Genomic DNA, 17497 nt, shown 5'->3' with positions numbered 1-17497 from the left:
CGGTCGATTTACTGGCGCGCAAAATTAGGAAATTTACTATTTCAAATTATTGTTTGCGAAAATTTCAAAGTGTCGTATCTCGGTTATTTTTTGGACTACAGGGTGGTTCAACCACTCAAATTAACCCTCTCGACCTGCTCTTTCCTGTGGTGTTTGAAAAAATTCTAACTGAAAAATTGCGTACAGGGTGACCAAAAATAGTGACGCACTAACAATTTTCAGTCCACCCTGTATACCAGCAATCGAATTTAGGTTAATGCGTTGCGTTGCCAGGTTGGGTGGTTCCTCAGGAACATTTTTGGTTCTTTGCAGTTTTTTTGTAACTTTAACCGTTTTCGAGATTTTGGGCGGAAACTTTGACGCCCTCTAGCGGCCAAACGGTGCAACCGATCAACCAATGTTGCCATATTTTTGAATAGCCCTATTCATTGGCTATCCATTGACGTATTAAAGTTTCTAGAAAGTGTCGTAAATAAATGAGTAATTTAGGTTTGAATCAAACAGTGCACCAGAAAAGTTCAAAATTTCTTAGGTTAACTTTGACGCCCTCTAACGGCCAAACGGTGCAACCAATCAACCAAAGTTGTCATATTTTTGAAAAGCCCTTTTTATTGGCTATCCATTGACATATAAAAGTCTCAACAAAGTGTCTTAAATAAGTGAGTAATTTAGGTTTGAATCAAACAGTGCACTAGAAAATTTCAAAATTTCTTAGGTAAACTTTAACGCCCTCTAGCGGCCAAACGGTGCACTCAATCAACCAATGTTGCCATATTTTCGGAAAGCCCATTTCATTGGCTATCCATTGACGTATAAAAGTTTCTAGAAAATGCCTTAAATAAGTGAGTAATTTAGGTTTGAATCAAACAGTGCACCAGAAAAGTTCAAAATTTCTTAGGTTAACTTTGACGCCCTCTAACGGCCAAACGGTGCAACCAATCAACCAATGTTGACATATCGTTGGAAAGCCCACTTCATTGGCTATCCAATGACGTACAAAAATGGCGACCATTTTGTTTTTTTTTCCCCCATTAACTTTACCTAACGTGTCCCCTGATCTAGATCAGGTCGGGGAAAAGTAAGTCAAACCAGACTTTACATAAGTCGCATAGTTCAGCGAATAAAAAAGCGCGAACGATATGCAGCGCCACTTGAAAATTTGCGGCGACTTTTCGCACCGTTCACCGTTAAAAAGCGCCACTTTCGCCCTCTTTTGCACGCTTTTTACGCTAAAAATGTCGTAACGACATTTTAGCGTGCCAACGCGAAAACTCCCTACTTTCTCTCGTTGCCGTTATCTTATAAAGGGGCACCGGTCAATTCGAACAAGTCAATTTCAGTTAGTAAACTGTTCTTGCGTGTTTGTGTGCTCGTTTTGACATGTTCGGTTCGATTAGGGTGAGTTGTTTTACACGCGCCCCTTTAAGGGTTAATTACTCCCTTATTTTTCATTTTTTTTGCGGAGTTTTATACGTCAATGGATAGCCAATGAAATGGGCTTTCCAACGGTATATAAATTTTGATTGGTTGATTGGGTGGTTTGGCCGCTAGAGGGCGTCAAAGTTTACCCAAGAAATTTTGAATTTTCTGGTGCACTGTTTGATTCAAACCTAAATTACTCACAAATTTAAGACATTTTCTAGAAACTTTTATACGTCAATGGATAGCCAATGAAATGGGCTTTCCGAAAATATGGCAACATTGGTTGATTGGTTGCACCGTTTGGGCGCTAGAGGGCGTCAAAGTTTACCCAAGAAATTTTGAAATTTTCTAGTGCATTCCTACATTCTAACCTAAATAACTCACTTATTTAAGACACTTTCTAGAAACTTTTATACGTCAATGGATAGCCAATGAAATGGGCTTTCCAAAAATATGGCCGCTTGTTTTAATCGGTTGCACCGTTTGGGCGCTAGAGGGCGTCAAAGTTTACCCAAGAAATTTTGAAATTTTCTAGTGCATTCCTACATTCTAACCTAAATAACTCACTTATTTAAGACACTTTCTAGAAACTTTTATACGTCAATGGATAGCCAATGAAATGGGCTTTCCAAAAATATGGCCGCTTGTTTTAATCGGTTGCACCGTTTGGGCGCTAGAGGGCGTCAAAGTTTACCCAAGAAATTTTGAAATTTTCTAGTGCATTCCTACATTCTAACCTAAATAACTCACTTATTTAAGACACTTTCTAGAAACTTTTATACGTCAATGGATAGCTAATGAAATGGGCTTTTCAACGATATGGCAACACTGGTTGATCGGTTACACCGTTTGGGCGCTAGAAGGCGTCAAAGTTAACCTAAGAAATTTTGAACTTTTCTAGTGCATTCCTACATTCTAACGTAAATTACTCACTAATTTAAGACATTTTCTAGAAACTTTTATATGTCAATGGATAGCCAATGAAATGGGCTTTCCAAAAATATGGCCGCTTGTTTTAATCGGTTGCGCCGTTTGGGCGCTAGAGGGCGTCAAAGTTAACTCAAGAAATTTTGAACTTTTCTGGTGCACTGTTTGATTCAAACCTAAATTACTCACTTTTTTAAGACATTTTCTAGAAACTTTTATATGTCAATGGATAGCCAATGAAATGGGCTTTCCAAAAATATGGCAACATTGGTTGATTGAGTGCACCGTTTGGGCGCTAGAGGGCGTCAAAGTTTACCTAAGAAATTTTGAACTTTTCTGGTGCACTCAGTCATTCAAACCTAAATTACTCACTAATTTAAGACACTTTCTAGAAACTTTTATACGTCAATGGATAGCCAATGAAAAGGGCTTTCCGAAAATATGGCAACATTGGTTGATAGGTTGCACCGTTTGGCCGCTAGAGGGCGTCAAAGTTTACCTATGAAATTTTGAACTTTTCTGGTGCACTCAGTCATTCAAACCTAAATTACTCACTTATTTAAGACATTTTCTAGAAACTTTTATATGTCAATGGATAGCCAATGAAATGGGCTTTCCAAAAATATGGCCGCTTGTTTTAATCGGTTGCACCGTTTGGCCGCTAGAGGGCGTCAAAGTTTACCCAAGAAATTTTGAACTTTTCTGGTGCACTGTTTGATTCAAACCTAAATTACTCACTTATTTGAGACACTTTGTATAGACTTTTATATGTCAATGGATAGCCAATGAAAAGGGCTTTCCAAAAATATCCCCTTTTTTAATTGTTAGTTGTTCCGTTTGGCCGCTAGGGGGCTCCGAAGTTGGTTATCTTCCCCACTGATTATACCGCGTTTGTCAAAAAATAAATAAATTCATAATAATAAGTTATTTCGTCAGATATAGTAAAACTAACAACGGGAATCGATTCCTCGACCCCAAATTAGTCGAAAACGAGTACAAACTCGATTTTTTTAATTTTGGCCGCCATCTTGGATTTTCTCCCTTCCAGTGACAGTTGGAGTAAAACTGACAGTTGCGATGGATTCCCCGACCCCAAATTAGTCGAAAACGAGTACAAACTCGAGGGGTGTAAGTGGATCGATATTAAAGTGGTGTGCGGAAAGTGTCTTTACCGCACTAAAAACCAACTTTCTTGCTTTCTAAGCTAGAGCGCCAGTCTAACCGTCATTTTATGCTAAAATTTCCCGGAAAACACACCGGTGAGGTCGGTTTTCTGATATCTCCCAAACCAAGCGAGTTACACCAAAAATCTGACTTTTTTACCAGAAACTCGACCAGGTTCAGAGATACATAAATTCTGAGTGCGGAATTGAAATCGGCGACCCCAAATTAGTCGAAAACGACTGGTCACTCGGGGGGTCCAAGTTGAAAAACAAAAAAGTTGCGCGGAAAGTGTCTTTGCCGCACTAAAAACCAACTTTTTTGCTTTTTGAGCTAGAGCGCCCGTCTAACCGTCATTTTATGCTAAAATTTTCCAGAAAAGCCACCGGTGCACTCGGTTTTACGATATCTCCAAAACTAAGCGAGTTTCACCTAAAAAACCACATTTTTCACCTTGAATTGTAAAATACACATTTCAACAAAGTTACGACACTAACGTTTTAAATGGATTTTAATTCAAACAACGCTTCGGACCGTGTAAATATGGCGTAATCGCCATTTGTTTTTTGCTTTCGCGGTCTAGTAAACGCATACCGAATTTGTAGTGCGTGAAAGTGACTTTTTCGTGCCGAATAATCGAAATTTACGATAATTCACGTTCGGTACGGCAATTGAATTAATTTTAGCAAAAAAATGATTAAAATTCAGAAATTGGTTGGAATAAGTCACGTGATGGATTTAGCGTTCTGCGGGTTGCGCGGGTTCAATTCTTGGGTTGGGATTTTTTTTTTTTTTTTTTTTTTTTAATAAATTTTTTTATGACAGTCGGGTTTGAATTATGCAAATAATTTTAGTTTTTTTGAATTCCTTGACGTGAAATTAGTAGAAAACGAGTTCAAACTCGATTTTTTTTGGTGAAATTCAAAATGGCGGTTGTGGGCGCCATTTGCATTTTCTGCCATTTTGAGTGGAGATAAAGGGGTCGTGTTTGTACTCGTTTTCGACTGATTCGAGGATGCCGAATCGATCTGTACACTCAGAATTCACGTACTTTTCACTCGGATCGAGCTTTCACAAAATTCAAGGTTAAAAATGTGTTTTTTTTGGTGAAACTCGGTTAGTTTTAGAGATATCGTAAAACCGAGTGCACCGGTGGCTTTTCTGGAAAATTTTAGCATAAAATGACGGTTAGATGGGCGCTCTAGCTTGAAAAACAAGAAAGTTGGTTTTTAGTGTGGAAAAGACACTTTCCACGCAACTTTTTTGTTTTTCAACTTGGACCCCTCGAGTGACCAGTCGTTTTCGACTAATTTGGGGTCTCCGATTTCAATTCCGCACTCAGAATTTTTGTATCTCTTAACCTGGTCGAGTTTCTGGTAAAAAAGTCAGATTTTTGGTGTAACTCGGTTAGTTTTAGAGATATCGTAAAACCGAGTGCACCAGTGGCTTTTCTGGAAAATTTTAGCATAAAATGACGGTTAGACGGGCGCTCTAGCTTGAAAAACAAGAAAGTTGGTTTTTAGTGTGGAAAAGACACTTTCCGCACACAACTTTAATATCGATCAACTTACACCCCTCGAGTTTGTACTCGTTTTCGAGTAATTTGGGGTCGGGGAATTCATTGCAACTGTCAGTTTTACTCTAACTGTCACTGGAAGGGAGAAAATCCAAGATGGCGGCCAAAATTTAAAAAATCGAGATTATACTTGTTTTCGACTAATTCGGGGTCGCTGATTTCAGTTCTAAAATCAGAATTCACGTACCGCTCACCCAAATCGAGTTTTTGGCAAATTAATCGTTAAAATGTAAAATTTTATCTGTAACTCGGTTAGTTTTTGAGATATCGCAAAACCGACTTCACCAGCAAGTTTTCCAGGAAATTTTAACATAAATTGACGGTTAGACGGGCGCTCTAGCGTAAAAAATAAAAAAGTTACGTTTTTTGCGGGAGAAACACTTTCCGCACGCAACTTTTTTGTTTTTCAACTTGGACCCCCTAAGTGACCACTCGTTTTCGACTAATTCAGGGTCGCCGCTTTCAATTCTGAAGTCAGATTTCACCTATCTGTCACTCAGTCCGAGTAACTGACAAATTGATGGTTAAAATGTGAATATTTAGCTCTGACTCGGTTAGTTTTTGAGATATCAAAAAACCGACTTCACCAGCGTGTTTTCCGGGAAATTTTAACATAAAATGACGGTTAGACGGGCGCTCTACCTCAAAAAACAAGAAAGTTGGTTTTTAGTGCGGGAAAGACACTTTCCGCACACAACTCTAATATCGATCCACTTACACCCCTCGAGTTTGTACTCGTTTTCGACTAATTTGGGGTCGGCGAATCCATTGCAACTGTCAGTTTCACTCTAACTGTCACCGGAAGGGAGAAAATCCAAGATGGCGGCCAAAATTTGAAAAACCGAGTTTATACTCGTTTTCGACTAATTCGGGGTCGGGGAATCCATTGCCGCTGTCATTTTAGCGATATCTGTCAAACTGAGTGAAAAACTGTCATTTTTCTGATTCTAGAATTGTTGTTTGCTGGTGGGAATCGCGTTGGCGACGTGCCACGCCCAACAGGGACAGTACCAGGAGGAAAGCGAGTACCCGAGACGGCCCCCACCCCAAATACTCACCCATAAACAGGCGCTGAACCATGATGGTAATTTCAAATATTTGTTTACCTCCGAAAATGGGTTGGCGCAGGGCGAAAGCATCGCTCCTGATGGGTAAGAAAAAAAAATAAAAATTTTGAAAAATTCAAATTTTTTTTTTGAAAAATTTTCAAAATTTTTTTATTTTTTTTTGACAGAACCCGGACCGGTGGCTACAGCTACGTGGACCCGAACGGCAAAAAAATTTCAGTAAAATACACCGCAGGCAAGGAGGGATTCAAAATTTTGGAGGCGGACCATTTGCCCAAAGCTCCCCAACCGGTGGCGCCCGTTCCCGTGCCCCAACAACAAGCCGCCTACTCGCAGGTGAATTTCAAAATTTTCTGAGTACTCCCCTGGCTCTGAGCCGTCTCTGAGCCAAAAATCAGCTCCGTACTCCAAACGGTTCAGAAGATATGAATTTTCAAAGTTAACTCTGCTAGAAACTGGGTTTTGGCTCAGAAGACACCTAGTTGGTTTTTCCTTCACTACGGCTCTGGTTTTTGAAATATTTTAGTGAAATTTTGTGTGAGTACTCTCCTGGCTCAGAACCGTGTCTGAGCCAAAAATCAGGTCCGTACCTCAAACCGTTCAAAAGATATGAATTTTCAAAGTTAACTCTGCAACTGTTTGGACTCAGAAGACACCAAGTTTTTTAACGGAGCGTAGCTCCGTTATTTAACGAGATATCAGAAAATCGTAGAGAATGAAAGTTGTAGGAAATTTCCTCCTCTACAAGATTGTATTCGAGCGTTTTTGCCCTCAAGGGCCTCCTTAAGGAGTTACAGGGTGAAAAGAACTTACACCTCAAAAATTTTGTGTGAGTACTCTCCCTAGCTTAGAACCGTCTTTGACCCAAAAATCAGCTCCATATTCCATACAGTTCAAAAGATATGAATTTTCAAAAATAACTCTGCTACAAACTGAGTTTGGGCTCAGAAGACACCAAGTTGGTTTTTCCGTCACTACGGCCCTGGTTTTTGGAATATTTTAGTGAAATTTTGTGTGAGTACTCCCCTGGCTCAGAACCATGTCTGAGCCAAAAATCAGCTCCGTACCTCAAACAGTTCAGAAGATATGAATTTTCAAAGTTAACTCTGCAACTGTTTGGACTCAGAAGACACCAAGTTTTTTAACGGAGCGTAGCTCCGTTATTTAACGAGATATCAGAAAATCGTAGAGAATGAAAGTTGTAGGAAATTTCCTCCTCTACAAGATTGTATTCGAGCGTTTTTGCCCTCAGAAGCCTCCTTAAGGAGTTACAGGGTGAAAAGAACTTACACCCCAAAAATTTTGTGTGAGTACTCCCCTGGCTCAGAACTGGTCTCTGAGCCAAAAATCAGGTCTGTACTCCAAACGGTTCAGAAAATATGAATTTTTAAAGTTAACTCTGCTACAAACTGGGTTTGGGCTCAGAAGACACTTAGTTGGTTTTTCCCTCACTACGGCCCTGGTTTTTGGAATATTTTAGTGAAATTTTGTGTAAGTACTCCCCTGGCTCAGAACCGTCTCTGACCCAAAAATCAGCTTCGTACTCCAAACGGTTCAGAAGATATGAATTTTCAAAGTTAACTCTGCTACAAACTGGGTTTTGGCTCAGAAGACACCTAGTTGGTTTTTCCCTCACTACGGCCCTGGTTTTTGAAATATTTTAGTGCAATTTTGTGTGAGTACTCCCCTGGCTCAGAACCGTCTCTGAGCCAAAAATCAAGTTCGTACCTCAAACAGTTCAGAAGATATGAATTTTCAAAGTTAACTCTGCAACTGTTTGGACTCAGAAGACACCAAGTTTTTTAACGGAGCATAGCTCCGTTATTTGACGAGCTATCGAAAAATCGTAGAGAATGAAAGTTGTAGGAAATTTCCTCCTCTACAAGATTGTATTCGAGCGTTTTTGCCCTTAAGGGCCTCCTTAAGGAGTTATAGGGTGAAAAGAAGTTACACCCCAAAAATTTTGTGTGAGTACTCCCCTGGCTCAGAACCGTCTCTGAGCCAAAAATCAAGTTCGTACCTCAAACAGTTCAGAAGATATGAATTTTCAAAGTTAACTCTGCCACTGTTTGGACTCAGAAGACACCAAGTTTTTTAACGGAGCGTAGCTCCGTTATTTAACGAGATATCAGAAAATCGTAGAGAATGAAAGTTGTAGGAAATTTCCTCCTCTATAAGATTGTATTCGAGCGTTTTTGCCCTCAAGGGCCTCCTTAAGGTGTTACAGGGTGAAAAGAACTTACACCCCAAAAATTTTGTGTGAGTACTCCCCTGGCTCAGAACTGGTCTCTGAGCCAAAAATCAGGTCTGTACTCCAAACGGTTCAGAAAATATGAATTTTTAAAGTTAACTCTGCTACAAACTGGGTTTGGGCTCAGAAGACACTTAGTTGGTTTTTCCTTCACTACGGCCCTGGTTTTTGAAATATTTTAGTGAAATTTTGTGTGAGTACTCCCCTGGCTCAGAACCGTCTCTGAGCCAAAAATCAAGTTCGTACCTCAAACAGTTCAGAAGATATGAATTTTCAAAGTTAACTCTGCCACTGTTTGGACTCAGAAGACACCAAGTTTTTTAACGGAGCGTAGCTCCGTTATTTAACGAGATATCAGAAAATCGTAGAGAATGAAAGTTGTAGGAAATTTCCTCCTCTATAAGATTGTATTCGAGCGTTTTTGCCCTCAAGGGCCTCCTTAAGGTGTTACAGGGTGAAAAGAACTTACACCCCAAAAATTTTGTGTGAGTACTCCCCTGGCTCAGAACTGGTCTCTGAGCCAAAAATCAGGTCTGTACTCCAAACGGTTCAGAAAATATGAATTTTTAAAGTTAACTCTGCTACAAACTGGGTTTGGGCTCAGAAGACACTTAGTTGGTTTTTCCTTCACTACGGCCCTGGTTTTTAAAATATTTTAGTGAAATTTTGCGTGAGTACTCCCCTGGCCTAGAACTGTGTCTGAGCCAAAAATCAGCTCCGTACCTCAAACAGTTCAGAAGATATGAATTTTCAAAGTTAACTCTGCAACTGTTTGGACTCAGAAGACACCAAGTTTTTTAACGGAGCGTAGCTCCGTTATTTAACCAGATATCAGAAAATCGTAGAGAATGAAAGTTGTAGGAAATTTCCTCCTCTACAAGATTGTATTCGAGCGTTTTTGCCCTCAGAAGCCTCCTTAAGGAGTTACAGGGTGAAAAGAACTTACACCCCAAAAATTTTGTGTGAGTACTCCCCTGGCTCAGAACTGGTCTCTGAGCCAAAAATCAGGTCTGTACTCCAAACGGTTCAGAAAATATGAATTTTTAAAGTTAACTCTGCTACAAACTGGGTTTGGGCTCAGAAGACACTTAGTTGGTTTTTCCTTCACTACGGCCCTGGTTTTTAAAATATTTTAGTGAAATTTTGCGTGAGTACTCCCCTGGCCTAGAACTGTGTCTGAGCCAAAAATCAGCTCCGTACCTCAAACAGTTCAGAAGATATGAATTTTCAAAGTTAACTCTGCAACTGTTTGGACTCAGAAGACACCAAGTTTTTTAACGGAGCGTAGCTCCGTTATTTAACCAGATATCAGAAAATCGTAGAGAATGAAAGTTGTAGGAAATTTTCTCCTCTACAAGATTGTATTCGAGCGTTTTTGCCCTCAGAAGCCTCCTTAAGGAGTTACAGGGTGAAAAGAACTTACACCCCAAAAATGTTGTGTGAGTACTCCCCTGGCTCAGAACTGGTCTCTGAGCCAAAAATCAGGTCTGTACTCCAAACGGTTCAGAAAATATGAATTTTTAAAGTTAACTCTGCTACAAACTGGGTTTGGGCTCAGAAGACACTTAGTTGGTTTTTCCCTCACTACGGCCCTGGTTTTTGGAATATTTTAGTGAAATTTTGTGTAAGTACTCCCCTGGCTCAGAACCGTCTCTGACCCAAAAATCAGCTTCGTACTCCAAACGGTTCAGAAGATATGAATTTTCAAAGTTAACTCTGCTACAAACTGGGTTTTGGCTCAGAAGACACCTAGTTGGTTTTTCCCTCACTACGGCCCTGGTTTTTGAAATATTTTAGTGCAATTTTGTGTGAGTACTCCCCTGGCTCAGAACCGTCTCTGAGCCAAAAATCAAGTTCGTACCTCAAACAGTTCAGAAGATATGAATTTTCAAAGTTAACTCTGCAACTGTTTGGACTCAGAAGACACCAAGTTTTTTAACGGAGCATAGCTCCGTTATTTGACGAGCTATCGAAAAATCGTAGAGAATGAAAGTTGTAGGAAATTTCCTCCTCTACAAGATTGTATTCGAGCGTTTTTGCCCTTAAGGGCCTCCTTAAGGAGTTATAGGGTGAAAAGAAGTTACACCCCAAAAATTTTGTGTGAGTACTCCCCTGGCTCAGAACTGGTCTCTGAGCCAAAAATCAGGTCTGTACTCCAAACGGTTCAGAAGTTATGAATTTTCAAAGTTAACTCTGCCACAAACTGGGTTTTGGCTCAGAAGACATTTAGTTGGTTTTTCCTTCACTACGGCCCTGGTTTTTGAAATATTTTAGTGAAATTTTGTGTGAGTACTCCCCTGGCTCAGAACCGTCTCTGAGCCAAAAATCAAGTTCGTACCTCAAACAGTTCAGAAGATATGAATTTTCAAAGTTAACTCTGCCACTGTTTGGACTCAGAAGACACCAAGTTTTTTAACGGAGCGTAGCTCCGTTATTTAACGAGATATCAGAAAATCGTAGAGAATGAAAGTTGTAGGAAATTTCCTCCTCTATAAGATTGTATTCGAGCGTTTTTGCCCTCAAGGGCCTCCTTAAGGTGTTACAGGGTGAAAAGAACTTACACCCCAAAAATTTTGTGTGAGTACTCCCCTGGCTCAGAACTGGTCTCTGAGCCAAAAATCAGGTCTGTACTCCAAACGGTTCAGAAAATATGAATTTTTAAAGTTAACTCTGCTACAAACTGGGTTTGGGCTCAGAAGACACTTAGTTGGTTTTTCCTTCACTACGGCCCTGGTTTTTAAAATATTTTAGTGAAATTTTGCGTGAGTACTCCCCTGGCCTAGAACTGTGTCTGAGCCAAAAATCAGCTCCGTACCTCAAACAGTTCAGAAGATATGAATTTTCAAAGTTAACTCTGCAACTGTTTGGACTCAGAAGACACCAAGTTTTTTAACGGAGCGTAGCTCCGTTATTTAACCAGATATCAGAAAATCGTAGAGAATGAAAGTTGTAGGAAATTTCCTCCTCTACAAGATTGTATTCGAGCGTTTTTGCCCTCAAGGGCCTCCTTAAGGAGTTACAGGGTGAAAAGGACTTACACCCCAAAAATTTTGTGTGAGTACTCCCCTGGCTCAGAACTGGTCTCTGAGCCAAAAATCAGGTCTGTACTCCAAACGGTTCAGAAGATATGAATTTTCAAAGTTAACTCTGCCACAAACTGGGTTTTGGCTCAGAAGACACCTAGTTGGTTTTTCCCTCACTACGGCCCTGGTTTTTGAAATATTTTAGTGAAATTTTGTGTGAGTACTCCCCTGGCTCAGAACCATGTCTGAGCCAAAAATCAGCTCCGTACCTCAAACAGTTCAGAAGATATGAGTTTTCAAAGTTAACTCTGCCACTGTTTGGACTCAGAAGACACCAAGTTTTTTAACGGAGCGTAGCTCCGTTATTTAACGAGATATCAGAAAATCGTAGAGAATGAAAGTTGTAGGAAATTTCCTCCTCTACAAGATTGTATTCGAGCGTTTTTGCCCTCAAGGGCCTACTTAAGGAGTTACAGGGTGAAAAAAACTTACACCCCAAAAATTTTGTGTGAGTACTCCCCTGGCTCTGAGCCGTCTCTGAGCCAAAAATCAGTTCCGTACTCCAAACGGTTCAGAAGATATGAATTTTCAAAGTTAACTCTGCCACAAACTGGGTTTTGGCTCAGAAGACACCTAGTCGGTTTTCCCTTCACTACGGCCCTGGTTTTTGGAATATTTTAGTGAAATTTTGTGTGAGTACTCCCCTGGCTCAGAACCATGTCTGAGCCAAAAATCAGCTCCGTACCTCAAACAGTTCAGAAGATATGAATTTTCAAAGTTAACTCTGCAACTGTTTGGACTCAGAAGACACCAAGTTTTTTAACGGAGCGTAGCTCCGTTATTTGACGAGCTATCAGAAAATCGTAAAGAATGAAAGTTGTAGGAAATTTTCTCCTCTACAAGATTGTATTCGAGCGTTTTTGCCCTCAGGGGCCTCCTCAGGGAGTTACAGGGTGAAAAGAACTTACACCCCAAAAATTTTGTGTGAGTACTCCCCTGGCTCAGAACTGGTCTCTGAGCCAAAAATCAGGTCTGTACTCCAAACGGTTCAGAAAATATGAATTTTTAAAGTTAACTCTGCTACAAACTGGGTTTGGGCTCAGAAGACACTTAGTTGGTTTTTCCTTCACTACGGTCCTGGTTTTTAAAATATTTTAGTGAAATTTTGCGTGAGTACTCCCCTGGCTCAGAACCATGTCTGAGCCAAAAATCAGCTCCGTACCTCAAACAGTTCAGAAGATATGAATTTTCAAAGTTAACTCTGCAACTGTTTGGACTCAGAAGACACCAAGTTTTTTAACGGAGCGTAGCTCCGTTATTTAACGAGATATCAGAAAATCGTAGAGAATGAAAGTTGTAGGAAATTTCCTCCTCTACAAGATTGTATTCGAGCGTTTTTGCCCTCAAGGGCCTCCTTAAGGAGTTACAGGGTGAAAAGGACTTACACCCCAAAAATTTTGTGTTAGTATTCCCCTGGCTCAGAACCGTGTCTGAGCGAAAAATCAGGTCCGTACTCCAAACGGTTCAGAAAATATGAATTTTCAAAGTTAACTTTGCTAGAAACTGGGTTTGGGCTCAGAAGACACTTAGTTGGTTTTTCCTTCACTACGGCTCTGGTTTTTGAAATATTTTAGTGAAATTTTGTGTGAGTACTCCCTTGGCTCAGAACCGTGTCTGAGCCAAAAATCAGGTCCGTACTTGAAACAGTTCAGAAGATATGAATTTTTAAAGTTAACTCTGCAACTTTTTGGACTCAGAAGACACCAAGTTTTTTAACGGAGCGTAGCTCCGTTATTTGACGAGCTATCAAAAAATCGTAGAGAATGAAAGTTGTAGGAAATTTCCTCCTCTACAAGATTGTATTCGAGCGTTTTTGCCCTTAAGGGCCTCCTTAAGGAGTTACAGGGTGAAAAGAACTTACACCCCAAAAATTTTGTGTGAGTACTCTCCCTAGCTTAGAACCGTCTCTGACCCAAAAATCAGCTCCGTACTCCATACAGTTCAGAAGATATGAATTTTCAAAGTTAACTCTGCTACAAACTGGGTTTGGGCTCAGAAGACACTTAGTTGGTTTTTCCTTCACTACGGCCCTGGTTTTTGGAATATTTTAGTGAAATTTTGTGTGAGTACTCCCCTGGCTCAGAACCGTCTCTGACCCAAAAATCAGCTTCGTACTCCAAACGGTTCAAAAGATATGAATTTTCAAAGTTAACTCTGCTACAAACTGGGTTTTGGCTCAGAAGACACCTAGTTGGTTTTTCCCTCACTACGGCCCTGGTTTTTGGAATATTTTAGTGAAATTTGGTGTGAGTACTCCCCTGGCTCAGAACCATGTCTGAGCAAAAAATCAGGTCCGTACTTGAAACCGTTTAGGAGATATGAATTTTCAAAGTTAACTCTGCAACTGTTTGGACTCAGAAGACATCAAGTTTTTTAACGGAGCGTAGCTCCGTTATTTAACGGGATTTCAAAAAATCGTAGAGAATGAAAGTTGTAGGAAATTTCCTCCTCTACAAGATTGTATTCGAGCGTTTTTGCCCTCAAGGGCCTCCTCAGGGAGTGAGAGGGTAAAAACAAGTTTTAAGGTTAATTTCCGTTTTCAGCCGCGATCGAACCAGGACGACGGCCAATACAGACCGGAAGTGTACGAGCGCCCTCAGAAACAGCAAAATGGCGTCGCCCAATCGTACTACCACCCGAAAGTTTTCGCCCAAACGGCCGCCCCCCAGCCCCGCCCAGTCTATCAGGGTCAGTCGCCCTACGCCGCCCTAAGGGCGAATCCGACGCCCACCAACAACGCCCTGGGCGAAAAGGAACCGGAATACACCGACGAACCGGGTAAACCGTACAGTTTCGGTAGCGGTTACCTGTTTGAGTTTGGTTCCGGTTAAAGTTAACCGGGAGTGGTGTGGGAGGGCTTAAGCGGACATTTTTTTTGATTTTTTTTTTTAGGAAATATTGACTGAGTGTGTATTGAGTGTGCGCGTTGTGTTTTTAACCTCAAAATGTCGATAGTTTGGCTGTTTTTTTGTAAAATAAAGGTTATGTTTACCCAGTAAGGTTAGTTTTGTTTTGACGCCCCCTAGCGGCCAAATCGTGCCGCTAACCCAGCAAGTGTCATACGTCGATGGAAAGCCCATGAAATGGGCTTTCCATCGATATATAAAAGTCCATACAAAGTGTGTGAAATAAGCGAGTAATTTGGGTTTGAATCGAACGGTGCACCGGAAAAGTTGAAATTTTTTGGGTAAACTTTGACGCCCTCTAGCGGCCAAACGGTGCAACCGATCAACCAATGTTGCCATATTTTCGGAAAGCCCATTTCATTGGCTATCCATTGACGTATAAAAGTTTCTAGAAAGTGTCTTAAATTAGTGAGTAATTTAGGTTTGAATCAAACAGTGCACCAAAAAAATTCAAAATTTCTTAGGTTAACTTTGACGCCCTCTAGCGACCAAACGAAGCAACCGATCAACCAGTGTTGCCATATCGTTGGAAAGCCCTTTTCATTAGCTATCCAATGACGTATAAAAGTTTATACAAAATGTGTCAAATAAGTGAGTAATTTAGGTTTGAATGATTGAATGCACACTGAAAATGTTTTCTAAACACTGATTTGACACTTGACGTTTCAGCCGTGAATAACTCGCTAAATTGACGTTTGACGTCAAAATGTCACTGAAGCAAAATGACAGTCCGGAATGTCAGCTTTCCGAAAATATGACATTTTATGTCATTTGGTTGCACCGTTTGGCCGCTAGAGGACGTCAAAGTTACGCTAGTCAGTGTGGTTTGACAAAAGTGACACCTGACGTTTTAACCTTGAATAACTCGCTAATTTGACGTTTGACGTCAAAATGTCACTGAATCAAAATGACAGTTCGGAATGTCAGCTTTCCGAAAATATGACAATTTGTGTCATTTGGTTGCACCGTTTGGCCGATAGAGAGCGTCAAAGTTGCGCCAATTGACAAAAGTGACACCTGGCGATTTAACCTTGAATAACTTGCTAATTTGACGTTTGACGTCAAAATGTCACTGAAGCAAAATGACAGTCCGGAATGTCAGCTTTCCGAAAATATGACAATTTGCGTCGTTTGGTTGCACCGTTTGGCCGCTAGAGGGCGTCAAAGTTGCGCCAATTGACAAAAGTGACACCTGGCGATTTAACCTTGAATAACTTGCTAATTTGACGTTTGACGTCAAAATGTCACTGAAGCAAAATGACAGTCCGGAATGTCAGCTTTCCGAAAATATGACAATTTGTGTCATTTGGTTGCACCGTTTGGCCGCTAGAGGACGTCAAAGTTACGCTAGTTAGTGTGGTTTGACAAAAGTGACACCTGACGTTTTAACTTTGAATAACTCGCTAATTTGACGTTTGACGTCAAAATGTCACTGAAGCAAACTGATAGTCCGGTATGTCAGCTTTCCGAAAATATGACAATTTGCGTCGTTTGGTTGCACCGTTTTGCCGCCAGAGGGCGTCAAAGTTGACAAAAGTGACACCTGGCGTTTTAATCTTGAATAACTCGCTAATTTGACGTTTGACGTCAAAATGTCACTGAAGTAAAATGACAGTCCGGAATGTCAGCTTTCCGAAAATATGACAATTTGCGTCGTTTGGCCGCTAGAGGGCGTCAAAGTTGCGCCAATTGACAAAAGTGACACCTGACGTTTCAGCCGTGAATAACTGGCTAATTTGACGTTTGACGTCAAAATGTCACTGAAGCAAAATGACAGTCCGGAATGTCAGCTTTCCGAAAATATGACAATTTGCGTCAAATTTTGCGTAATGGGCGCATTCACCAAAAAGTCAACAATCATACCGGTCGGACGGCAGATGGCGCTGTACGACGTCATTCAATCGATTCAGTACAGATGGCGCCACTTTACGGTGGGCCGAACATTACTCGATCGCAGTTGCCTTGAGCGGCGTTGCCGCTTCGGCGCGCCAGAGGGCGCCACTACGTTTAACTGTCAAAGTTTGTCGGGTTTTTCTTTTTTAAATTTTTTCCCGGAAAACTGGCGGACGTACGACCAAAAGTTGTAGAAAGTGAAAGTTGCGCGTAGGGATGGTCTAGTTGACCTGAAAATTTCAGAGAGATAACTCTAACCGTTTCCGAGATATACGCCAAAAACCGCTCTGAAACTTGCACACCCTGTATCTCGGTTATTTTGTCACGTACAGGGTGGTTCGACCACTCAAATTAACCATCTTGGACTGCTCTTTCCAGTGGTGTCGAGCAAAAAATTCTACCTAAAAAATTATATACAGGGTGATCAAAAAATCGTTTTGGTCGGTTTGGTGTAACTTTAACGCCCCCTAGCGGGCAAACGACGTGAGTTATCAAGTCATGTGACCATATTTTTGGATAGCCCACAGTCTGGACTATCTTCGACTTTGAGTGTCATTTTGACGTCAAGTGTCAAATAACCGAGTTATTCAAGGTCAAAGTGTCAAAAACAACTGTTTTTGGTTTGTTAACTTTAACGCCCTCTAGCGGGCAAACGATGTAAGTTATCGGGTCATGTGATCATATTTTTGGATAGCCCACAGACTGGACTATCTTTGACTTTGAGTGTCATTTTGACGTCAAGTGTCAAATAACCGAGTTATTCAAGGTCAAAGCGAAAAGTGTCAAAAATAACAGTTTTTGGTCTGTTGGGTGTAACTTTAACGCCCTCTAGTGGGCAAACCATGCGAGTTATCGGGTCATGTGATCATATTTTTGGATAGCCCACAGTCCGGACTATCTTTGACGTTCAGTGTCATTTTGACGTCAAGTGTCAAATAAGCGAGTTGTTCAAGGTCAAAGGGTCAAAAACAACTGTTTTTGGTATGTTAACTTTAACGCCCTCTAGCGGGCAAACGATGTAAGTTATCGGGTCATGTGATCATATTTTTGGATAGCCCACAGTCCGGACTATCTTTGACGTTCAGTGTCATTTTGACGTCAAGTGTCAAATAACCGAGTTATTCAAGGTCAAAGCGACAAGTGTCAAAAACAACAGTTTTTAGTCTGAAGCTTTCTGGATTGATTTTTTTCGCCAAATAAAACGAATAAAA

At 40.7% G+C, this 17497-nt stretch overlaps 1 protein-coding gene across 1 annotated transcript; it reads left to right on the top strand.

The window, feature by feature from the left end:
• The first annotated feature begins 1320 nt into the window (after positions 1 to 1320).
• On the top strand, positions 1321 to 15233 carry LOC145738217 (uncharacterized). The gene is made up of 4 exons (XM_081993064.1): positions 1321 to 1398; positions 6038 to 6237; positions 6321 to 6489; positions 14031 to 15233. Exons 1-4 carry the CDS (start codon positions 1381 to 1383, stop codon positions 14316 to 14318), a joined length of 675 nt encoding a protein of 224 aa, XP_081849190.1. The 5' UTR covers positions 1321 to 1380; the 3' UTR covers positions 14319 to 15233.
• Positions 15234 to 17497: the final 2264 nt, after the last annotated feature.

This window comes from Ips typographus, linkage group LG15 (assembly GCF_016097725.1).
Source record: "Ips typographus isolate SLU linkage group LG15, UJ_Ityp_2.0, whole genome shotgun sequence".
Classification (NCBI taxonomy): Eukaryota; Metazoa; Arthropoda; class Insecta; order Coleoptera; family Curculionidae; genus Ips; species Ips typographus.
Note: the sequence above shows the minus strand (reverse complement) of the source record. Positions and strands in the feature narration are given on the sequence as shown.